Source organism: Oncorhynchus keta, chromosome 29, assembly GCF_023373465.1.
Source record: "Oncorhynchus keta strain PuntledgeMale-10-30-2019 chromosome 29, Oket_V2, whole genome shotgun sequence".
In the NCBI taxonomy this organism is placed as follows: domain Eukaryota; kingdom Metazoa; phylum Chordata; class Actinopteri; order Salmoniformes; family Salmonidae; genus Oncorhynchus; species Oncorhynchus keta.
In genome coordinates this window covers 46,744,950-46,756,422 of record NC_068449.1, presented here as the reverse complement: position 1 = coordinate 46,756,422, position 11,473 = coordinate 46,744,950, and the positions used below count along the sequence as shown (strand labels likewise).

Here is an 11,473-nt window from a genome sequence, read left to right as displayed (position 1 = left end):
AACAGATTATTACCTTGTAAGCTCAGGGATTTGATCCAGCAACCTTCCGGTTACTGGCCCACCACTCTAACCACTAGGCTACCTGCTAAATACTCAAAGATGGAAGAGAGCTAGACCCTGGGTCGTGAAGAAACTGAGTGCCCAGAGCTAGTGACTTGGGGCCTGACCGAACTTGAAACTTGGGCCGGGCCGGGCTACAGACTGTGAGCTAGGGGGAGTTAGACCTATTGGGACCGAGAGCCGTGGGCCTACTGGGATAGGAGATTGGGGACCTAGCATAGCAGGAAACTGTGAAGCCACTAGGTGATCTGGGAACTGAGGGCTATGATGCTCTGGACCTACTGGGGGTATAGACTGAGGACCAAGTAGGACAGAGGGTGAGGTGTTTCCTACGACAGGACACTGAACACCTCGGTCAGGAGGGGCTAGCAAGAACACCAAGGCTGGGACCGGAAGGTCCCTACAGCCAGGGGCTGACAGGGCCTGGACAACAGACATGGACCGAACCACTGCAGCAGAGACTGGAGGGGGCCCCCAGGGAGAAGCAGGGAGATGTCTTTAGACAGCAGCAGGCTAGACATCGAAGGTGGAACTTAGCAGATCCCACCAGACAGGGACCGGAGAGATCTGAGTGGCACGGCCGGACTTGTTGCCTACAGCAGCTGCAGGCAGGGCTCCCACAATCTGGACCAACTGACATTCTGAGGTGTCGGCTGGAGTAGTAGGGGTTCTCCCTCAGGGTGGGAGCTCTGGCAGCTCCTCCATCCCTGGAGAAGGCACTGGAACCACTATGAGGGATGCCACAGAGGAAGTCAGTTGGAGCACAGTGGTATGGTGCTCCCCCAAGGTGAGCTCAGGCAGCTCCTCTGGCCCTGGGGAAGGCTGAGGTTCCATGGTAGGAGCGGCTGTAGTAGGCCCCACTACTACCTTGAGCTCCAAGGTAGGAGCAGGCTGGATCTTAACAGCTGAGGGATCAAGACCCGGGCTGATGGCGACTCCGACGCTGATGGTGAGGGCGTCGTCGATGGCTCATGCTAATGGTGACGCTGAGGAGCAGTTTTATACATGGTGAGAGTGGAGTTGGGCTGCAGGGTGTAAATCTGCAGCATACCCTTGACGGTGAGCCACAGCAGCTGGCAGTGAATGAGCTGTACTGCGGCGGAGGACCTCGGACCTGTCCCTTATAGCATGCAACCGATCCTTCTGCAACAAGTTGGGGGGGAAGTGTCTTGCTGTGTCTTCAAATCCAATGAAATGTATTTATATAGCCCTTCTTACATCAGCTGATATCTCAAAGTGCTGTGCCTAAACCCAGCCTAAAAGTGAGTCCAAAATGACAATACATTATTCACCGTTTATTTCTATTGGGCACAAAATCATCTGACACAACCAAAACAAACAGAAAATGCATCCAACAAATTTGTAGTCACAAGCTTGGTGTGATCATTGCTTGCAAGGAATATGGGACCAAATACAAAACTTTTGACCACTTTAATACACATAAGTGAATTTGTCCCAATAATTTTCGGCCCCTAAAATGGGGGGGACGATGTACAAAAAGTGCTAAACTGTTCACTCAATATGGATGAAAATACCCTCAAATTAGAGCTGACAGTCTGCTCTTTAACCTCATAGTCATTGTATAATTTCAAATCCCAAAATGCTAGAGTACAGAGCCAAAACAACAAAAAAATCTGTCACTGTCCCACAAATAACAGAGGGCACTGTATTTCTAAGCAGTCTCACGAGCAAAACCCTTTATTGATAGGCTTGGCTACTTGGCAAACCCAATGGGCAGGACAAAAAAAACAGCCTTGTTTATTAATACAAGGGTTACCAGCACAAAAAGCACATATCTTCACTTGCTCCATTAGTAGAAGGGCAATTTGCGTCACAGCTGGACAGGTTGCACTTCCGCTCACAAAATCCATGCCAGTTACAACTATGACCTGCTTTTCCTTGGTTTTAAATGTCTTGATATGCGCTGCATGAAATTGTGACTTTTGCACTTGTTTTCAACGACACACCTTAAATATTACCACCCCTCCCACCTTAGAGCTAGTGAGCTGAGATTAGACAAAAATTGCTGAACCTGGCGCATGTGGCGGAAAACGCCAGTGTCAGTTTTTAACATAGTCAAATTTGAACTAACGTGAGCTTGCCCTGCCATATCGCCAGGCAAAAAATAGAGCCCCAAAAACTCCTATGATCAGTATCTTTCAAGCTGAGAGCAGACTTGTTTAGAAAGAACAGTGTTAGCAAGAATAAAATACAAAATAATGACTTTATTCCATCTACATCACCTCAGCAAGGTAAGTATTCAACTGTCCTTGTTCTAGCCTTGGTTTACTGTCTCTATAAAAACAGGTATTTACACAATCCTGTTTCAAATGACAAGTTAACAAAGGGCTAATGAGTGGTTAATTGTCTTCTTACCCAGTGGTGAAGTGGTGAAAAAAAAAAATTCCCGAATGCGAAGGCGCCCTGTGTAATTGTTTTAATGTGAAACAGTGACATACACTCTGAATGACCTAAAATTATAGAATCCATATTGGTCTTTCACAGTCAGGCCAAAACTTAGAGATGGAAAGAGGCCTCATCATTGTATCCGTGCCATTATGGCGTCTGTGGCAGCATGGGCAGCGCCACTGAGTCGATCTCCATTTTGAAGTAGCCAAGTTTTTTTCCCGCCACAAATTGCATTTTGGATCATTTGCCCGTAGGCCTACCACCGTGTGCACATTGCGAAGATGTGAATAAATAATAAATGATCAACATTGTAAGATAAACATTCTAGATCTGCTCCATCAGCTTTATTGACACAGTCTCTACCTCCACTGTACTACTTTGATAGGCATCGTGGGGATTAAGAAGCGACTATACTCATTGCCCACTGAAAAATAAGTGGGTATACGGCCACCTGCGTACACCCTCCAGAACACCACTGCTCTTACTCCAGGACACTTCACATGATAACTATAATATGTCAGCTAAAGAATGGTTTCCAGACATCCCCTGCGTACATCTGAAGACACACTGCTATGATTTCTCCCCATTGTGGACACTCCTATGTCTGATAAGGCTACTCCGGAAGGAGAAGCTCTTATAACATAGTTTGCACTTGAAGGGCCTCTCCTTGGTGTGAACGGTCTGGTGCTCCTTCACATAGCTCGCCTCAGCGAAGCGCTTCCCACACGTGGAGCAGGAGAACAGCTTGTCGGCGTCCGTCCTATTGCTTGGCCTCTTACGTTGTGACCCAATGACACCAGACGAGGCAGAAGCAGGAGCCACCGCCCTCAGGTGGTTAGTCTTTGAGCTCCCTCCTTGACCTTTAGCCATTGTTTGAGTGTTGTTGGGATTGTGTTCTGTGTTATAGGCTAGGTACCTCTTGTGGTGAACACCCATCCTGACCCTGTCTGTATTGGTGGGGTAACCCTGAGGTAGCTGAGGAAGGCTAGACCCAGGTCCAGTCCCAGGCCTTCTATGAGCCCAGTCACAAGGCATTAGACGAGAACCTGAAGGAGAAGACAGACTTCCTGTTAGACTACCACCAGGGGGGTCTCCCATCACTCTCTGTGAAGGCTGAAGCCCAGGGTGACCTGCTCTGTTCATCATGGATACTGTGGTGTTTGTTTCATAGGAACAGGAGGGTCTATCTCTATCAGCCTCAGGTCCTGCTTCATCCCTGCACTGAGACTGTGAAGAGAAGGGTCTGGGCTGCAGACTGGATCCCTGACTGGAGCCTCTGTCTCTCTGATGACCACCAGGACTGAGGTTGTTCAGTCCTTCTGTCCACTGGTTGTGTTCTGTGTGTTGGTGGCGTCTCTGCCCCTCTAGGTTGGGTCCTGGCTCCGACTCGGGAAGGAAGAGCGATGGCTCCTGATCCAGGGTTCTGATCCGGGGCCAGTATTTCCAGCCAGCAACACCGGATATCAGCAGGTCCTCATGGACTGCAGACTTTAAACACAAATTGAATAGAAAAGTATAAAGTTTTATATAAGAAACTTTCCTGTACACACGGAAACATGACATTATATTATAAAATGTTAACCACAGTTAAGCCCATCTCTAACAATGGATTCAAAGTACCTAACAATATGGAGCCATTGGAGTTTATTATAAAAAGTATCCATATGTGTTGATAAAAAAATTATATATAATGTTTTGGTTCCACTGAGATAAGGGAAACTCAGTCGCAGCAATTTAAAAAAAATAATTGTCAGTCAATTTTGTAATTCAGTTCAACTAAATGGTCACACATTCATAGTGTGAAGTTAGCTTCACTGATAGAATGCATTTTTAAATACTTTGAAGGATAAATGTAACAAGACACAATCATTATTTCACTATAAACCACAGTGTCAAACAGGACAAGGTTGTCACTCTTCATCAGTGAAGCATTTTTACAGACACCATCACACCAACCATCACCATAATCTACTCTGCCTCATTATACTCATTCTTTCCTCAGTTCACCTCATCCAGTTCCCTACGACATCCTAAACCAACAGAATTAACTACAAACATACTAATTAGTACTACATTACATTATACACGGGGTGTGTGCATTTTCTGCTGGTGTACCCTGAGGTAGCTCCTCTCTGAGAACCTCTTCCCACAGTGCGTACAGGCGAGAGTCCACACTCTTCTGTGTGGACCTTCAGATGGTGCTGGTGGGAGAACCTCTTCTCACACCGGGGGCAGCTGTAGGATTTCTCCCCTGTCTGAACTCTCTGGTGCCTCTTCAGGTTGGATGTGTCTGAGAAACTGGCCCAGGACCAGTGGCACCCCAACAATGTCTCTCCCGTGTGCATCTTCTGGTGGATCTCCACCTGTTTGGGGAAACCGAAGGCTTTCCCACAGAACGAACGCAGGAAACGTTTCTCCTTGCCAATACATCTGCTGATAGCATCACTACTACTGTAATTTGTCAATGGGCTTGTGTAGCTTGTCTGAGGTCTGGTTTAACATTAGGAGAGTGTGAGGAGGATGAAGGCCAGGGAGGGTCTGTGTTGTTGCAGGGTCCATGTTCCAGTTGATAGATCCTATAGAAGGCAGGCTGAAGGCAGCACCTGTTAGGTTAACCTGAGGCGCCATCAGTCTCTCTGAATCACAACTATAGAAGCAGGAAAGAGCATCGCTAGCCGAGTCCGTCTGTTCTCTCCCGCCGCATACGGACACCTCCCTGTCCCTGCAGACCAAATCTATGTCTCGCCCTGGTCTCATCCAGTCTGTTGTTATGGAGTTCAGTTGTTGTTGTGTGTTTGACTGTCTGTTTCTGGTTGTGGTTAACAGTATTGTTCCTCAGCCCAGAGTTGAAAACGCTGTCCCATTCACTGACCTCAACTATGTCGCCTTTGGTCCTGGCCTGCTCTGTGATGTCATCCCCTGGGCCCTTGGCTGCACCCGTCTGGTAATCCAAGATGGCCGCCCAGTCTCCACTATCAGTCTCCAGCCAACCACCTGCAGGAAGAGGTTAGAAAATAGACTTTAAAACATGGCAGAGAACTCTACATATGGAGTTTTTTTTGTGTAAATTACCTGGTCAAGTTAATACATTATAATGTCTGTTTTTGTATGTAAACATAAGTTGTACTGATTTCAGTTTAGGAATAAGGAAAATTAGGAAAAAAACAATAGCCAGGCGCATTACTATTCCCATATTACTGTATGGCTATATGTATTACTATTCCCATTGAAGATCTATTACTGTATGGAGGCTATATGTATTTCTCTCTTACCTTGCTCCCCCATCTTTAGTCCACTCAACAGGTCAATGCTCTCTGGTTCGTCTTCTATTGTCTCCTCTTTGACCAGCAGCAGATCAGGCTTCCCATCCTCCATGTCTACTGGCTGTAAGAGATACAGAGTGAGAGGATGTTGGGATCAAGACATCTGATATCAGCACCCTGCTATGGAGCATCTTCTGATTGGACAATGAGTGATTAATCGAGACCTGGCCTTTATCCGTACCTCAGTGAGACTGTGTGTGGTCCTGTGCTGCTCAGCTGGTTCCTCTGTGCGTTCAAGAGGAGGTGTAGTCGGGTTGACCTCCATGATCATGGTGGTCCCCTGAGGGTTCCCCAGACCCTCCTCACACCCCTCCTCCTTCACCAGCAGCACCTCTGGACCCTCCCCCTCCTGGAAGAGACAGGTGATACAGATTACACAGACATACACTCCCTCAGGTACGTACACACATAAACACTTTCAACATGGAGTGTTTACCCATCCCCACTACATGAGTCCTGTACTGTAGTTACAGAAGGACTTCATTATTGTTAAACTCATCATGGTGGACATGAATATGATGTGGGTAAATATGAGTCAGCTATAGTCAGATAAACCTGACTAAACTATTTTGATGTGTATTGTAAGTGTTTGTTATTGTGTGTAGGTATATTTAGCAAGTGTATATTGGTTATAAAGTGCTGTCGTTTTATGCAGAATACGGCGAGATGTGATGTGTACTAAAGAGAGTCTAAATGAAAGTCTTAGGATGAAATTTTGTGTTTATTAAACAAGTTTTAAATACATCATATGAAAACCACACATACGTCTTAACTAAAATGATGCATTCATTTTCTCATTAAAAGTGTCTTGGGAAAAAAATAGTAGTTGAATGGAAGTAATGAAACAGGCATTTCCTAACATCATATAGCCTACACAGTACCAACACAATATGTAATATACTTTTTAGGCTTATTATCACACAATGTCTGCAAGCAATATTTTACTCAGGAATATTCAACACTGACATCTGTTACTCTCGTTATTCCAAATGCATCTGTGGATCTTTTCTGCTGACAACAATGAAAATGAATCTTCGTCTTTAAAGGAAGACTCAGCGCTATGAGGTTTCCAGGAGCAGCACCGCAGATATTGCGATGAGTGCGATGCAAGACTTTCGTCTCACCTAGTCACAAAGAGTACCCCCGCATGCACACAGCTGTGGGACCAAAACCGCAGAGAAGTTTAGTCTCTCGCGTCAACGTTCTTAGTTCTTGAGGAAATTGACCCATTACTGCTGTTTTTACTTTGTGCGTTTCATCATCTCGCTGAGTCTACCTTTAATGCCGGGTTAAATCTAAACATCAGAAGCCATCGAGTGGAATGGTCCTTTTATGTTATAGAGTGGAATGGTTTTTCTGCTGGTGTATCCTTAGGCATCTTCTCTCTGAGAACCTCTTCCCGCAGTGCATACAGGCAAATGGCCTTTCTCCCGTGTGGACCTTCAGGTGCGTCTTCAGCTGGTGCTGGCGAGAGAACCTCTTCTCACACTGGGGGCAGCTGTAGGGTTTCTCCCCTGTGTGGACCCTCTCGTGCCTCTTCAGGCTGCAGGCCTGGGCGAAGCACATGTGACACTGAGGGCAGCTGAATGGTTTCTCCCCTGTGTGGACCCTCTGGTGGATCTCCACCTTCTGAGGGCAGCTGAAGCCTTTGTTACAGAACATGCAGAGGAACCGTTTCTCTTTACTATTGCCTGATGTGTCCCCCCCTCCCTGAGTCTGGGCTCTATCCCTGTCGTTTAAGTTTAATACCTGATCAAAAAGGACAAGGCCGTGTGAATCGGAATGCCCCATCGACGTGGACTCTGGATCACAATCCCTGAACGTGTGTAAAAGGGAGTGGGTGGCGACATTTGGATTTGTCTCTAAGCTTTCCCTGTAATCTAAGAAATCTCTGCCCTGTGAGTGTCTGTCTCCTAGGTGACGATCTGCATTCCATGTGGGAGAAATGTCACCCTCCACTTTCTCCTCATCTACCACTATAACCTCCCCTTTCTTATCTAGGCTCCCTTCAGAGTATACACTACTACTGTATCGGTTCCAGTCCCCTCTAGGCAGATCAGTCTGTGTCTCTAAACCCAAGGATATGTTGCCTGGTTCCATCTCTGTAGTGTAAGAACAAGACGGATCATCCCCGCCAGTGTCGAACGCATCACCATCCCCATCCCCACAGGAATAAACCGTCTGGTGAAATACCGGTAAATACTTTGAGCTGGGAGCAGGACGACAGCCCAGTCTCCCCAGCCCGAGTCTCTCTGGGTCTGATCTGTGGTCAGATCCTGTATGTACAGTTAAGATCTTGGTGTCTGTCTCTGACTTGAGGACGGCGTTCGGCGTTCCACTGACCTCCGTGATGCTGCATCGGGTCCTGGGCTGCGCTGGGGTTGTGGTGGGGTTCTCTGTGGCTATAGGGGGCGCTCCAGTCTGGATGTTTCTGCTGTTCCGTGGCTCCTCCTCTCCTTCAGACCTCTCCTGCTTGATCCCTAGAACTGAAGCCTCTGCAGACTGACACAAGAAGAGAGGTAATGACCAGTACTTCGCAGAGAAGTCTCACAAGCTCCCCTATGGCAGGTAAATGTGGATGTACTGTACATGTAAGCATGTGAATAGCTGAGGGGAGCCTTACTGAAATAAACAGGGACATTTGATTTACAAAGTAACTGTCATTCTTTATGCAACGCTAACCTCTATCACAATAACATGCTGGGTTGAGGTTCCACTCCCCTCATCAACAGTGATTGGTTGGTCATCTCTCCATGTATTGTGTCCCGCTGGCTTCACAAAACTCCTGTGGCCTTCACCTGAGAGTGGGGAAAAAGTGGTGGTTAGATACTGTAAATGCTCAAGTCTCAGCCTTCTGCTAAATGTAAAGTACCTCTTGCCAGTGCTCTGTATCTGACACTACTGGGACGACTGGCGAGGACGCGCTCTCGCATTGTCCTCTCTGCGCGCTCCCGTGCCACCTTCAGTTCCAGTAGTTTCCTCCGTAATGCCCTGTTTTCTTTCTGGCTTTGAGTTATTTCCAAACGAAACACTGCATAGTCGTCGTCTACGAGTTTACAAATCTCTGCCACGGCTGCATTCGCTAGCACCTCCATGATGGAGGCTATTTGAGTGTGAAAAACCATACAGTTAGCCATTGTTAGCTAACGTTAGCAGCTAGCGTTACCTATATACCATGTATCAACCAAGTCCTGTCTCCAACGCGAATTAAACACTACGTGGGGTAAATATGTGACGCTGTGCAGTTAAATTAGTCATATTTTGAGTTCAAGGGTGTTAATAAAGGTTTAAATAACAACAATAAAAACGCTAACTTGGAAATTGTTCTTGGTCACGTCTTTGTGTGATTTTCCGGCAGACGAGACGCTGTGATTCGTTTTGCTGCCTGTCACAGGTCGGAGAGTGAATTGCACATTTTGTCACAAAAAAATTGTTCAAGCAAAGTAAAAAAGTAAATCGCACCACCATCTAACCCTACACATATACACCACTATAACCCAAAAACCAACCACCCCTATCCCACGACCTTAGCCCTACCAGATCCTACTCCAGGAGAACAGCCTCGGAGGATGGAACCCATACTCCAGAACCCCCCTGTAGATCTTCTGCACTAAAATCTTACACCCGTCAATGTTTCTGCTGCTGCCACTACCACATCTATTTTCTGGGTTTTATGCTCCATCAGTGCAGTACAATTAATAACCATAGCAATAAACACAATAAATCCTACCTTAATAAAGCTAATACTCTGGATATTTCTCTTCGGGCCTACTCACTGGGGGGCTCCCAGTCAAATCACTCACCCTTGGGCTATCCTCTATTTGCTTTACTGCCTCAGCGTAGGAAACTTTCTCCCCCACTCGAACTGTGGTAATCTCAACCTGTCTTTTTCTCACATGGCTCTTCTGATCCCCAGCTGCACAGTTGACACACAGTGCTTTCTCTATCCCAACTTTACACTTCCCCTGACTATGCCCTCCTGAACATTTCTCACATCGTGGGATTCTACACACTGCTGCAACATGTCCGTATCCTTGGAACCTAAAAGCTCCGTAGCGGGTTTGGAAAATAGGACCTAACAGAATTGCATATCCAGTTGAAGTCGGAAGTTTACATACACCTTAGCAAAATTCATTTAAACTCAGTTATTCATATTCCTGACATTTAATCCTAGTAAAAAAATGATCTGTTTTAGGTCAGTTAGGATCACCACTTTATTTTAAGAATGTGAAATGTCAGAATAATAGTAGAGAGACTGATTTATTTCAGTTTTTATTTCTTTCACATTTGGAAATTGCTCCCAAGGATGAACTAGACTTGTGGAGGTCTACAATTATTTTTCTGAGGTCTTCGCTGATTTCTTCAGATTTTCCAATGATGTCAATCAAAGAGGCCCTGAGTTTGAAGGTAGACCTTGAAATACATCCACAGGTACACCTCCAATTGACTCAAATGATGTCAGAAGCTTCTAAAGCCATTTTCTTCTGACGCTTCTAAAGAATTTTCCAAGCTGTTTAAAGGCACGGTCAACTTGGTGTATGTAAACTTCTGACCCACTGGAATTGTGATACAGCAAATTATAAGTGAAATAATCTGCCTGTAAACAATTGTTGGAAAAATTACTATAACAAGAAATTTGTGGAGTGGTTGAAAAACAAGTTTTAATGACTCCAACCTAAGTGTATGTAAATTTCCGACTTCAACTGTACTCTTAATGTAACTTGATAACTACTGTTCCCTGAAGGAGGGAAACGAGGTATAACATACTATGGTTGAAGGATCTCAAATCCAATGAAGGCCAAAGAAATCCACGCCTCGCTGGAAGCCCTGCCTTCCACAGGTGAAAAGCGTGAAGCTCAATCCATTCCTTCAATTTAATACTGGTCTTCAACGAGCCCAGTAACGGGCGGTGCGGGGCCAAATGGGTGTCGTATCTCATTTCCCTCCTTCAGGGAACAGTAGTTATAGTCATAACGTTACCTTCCATTTCAGTCAGTCAACTTTCAGTCCCCTGTCCCCGCAGTAAGGACGTTGTGGGCTAAAACTGGGAGCAGTGACATCCAAGCAATACAATCTCACAAAAGTGTGTGGTGATGCCCAACTCGCCACAGCACAAATATATCCTACAGTCAACCCTTTAAACAACAGCCAAGACGCTGCCAGGACCCTGGTGGAGTTTGGGTGTGCAGCGCTACAGTAGTTAACTCTTGCCGGGGAGATCCAGTGGGAGAGAATCTGCTTAGAGAGCAAGTTAGGCACCTCTTGTGGTGAACACCCATCCTGACTCTGTCTGTATTGGTGGGGTAACCATGAGGTAACTGAGGAAGTCTAGACACAGACCTTTATAAACCCATTCACTAGGCATTAAACAAGATCCTGAAGGAGAAGACGGACTTGCTCATAGACTACCACCAGGGGGATCTCCCACCACTCTCTGTGAAGGCTGAAGCCCAGGGTGACCTACTCTGTTCATCATGGATCCTGTGACGTTTGTATCATAGGAACAGGAGGGTCTACCTCTATCAGCCCCAGGCCCTGCTTCATCCCTGCACTGAGACTAAAGAGAAGGGTCTGGGCTGCAGACTGGATCCCTGACTGGAGCCTCTGTCTCTCTGATGACCACCAGGACTGAGGTTGTTCAGTCCACCTGTCCACCGGTTGTGTTCTGTGTGGTGGTAGAG

General features: G+C 46.2%; 1 protein-coding gene across 1 annotated transcript in view; it reads right to left on the bottom strand.

Annotated features, from left to right (window-relative positions):
- Nucleotides 1-1,342: 1,342 nt before the first annotated feature.
- Nucleotides 1,343-11,473, bottom strand: part of LOC118361950 (zinc finger protein 205-like) — a 44,059-nt gene continuing 33,928 nt past the window's right edge. The window contains exons 7-8 of the mRNA XM_052485296.1: nt 5,342-5,463; nt 1,343-3,957 (exon numbers count right to left, since the gene is read on the bottom strand). Of these exons, the coding sequence (XP_052341256.1) occupies nt 3,040-3,957; nt 5,342-5,463 (1,040 nt within the window). The 3' untranslated portion in view covers nt 1,343-3,039. The remainder of the gene's footprint in view (nt 3,958-5,341; nt 5,464-11,473) is intronic.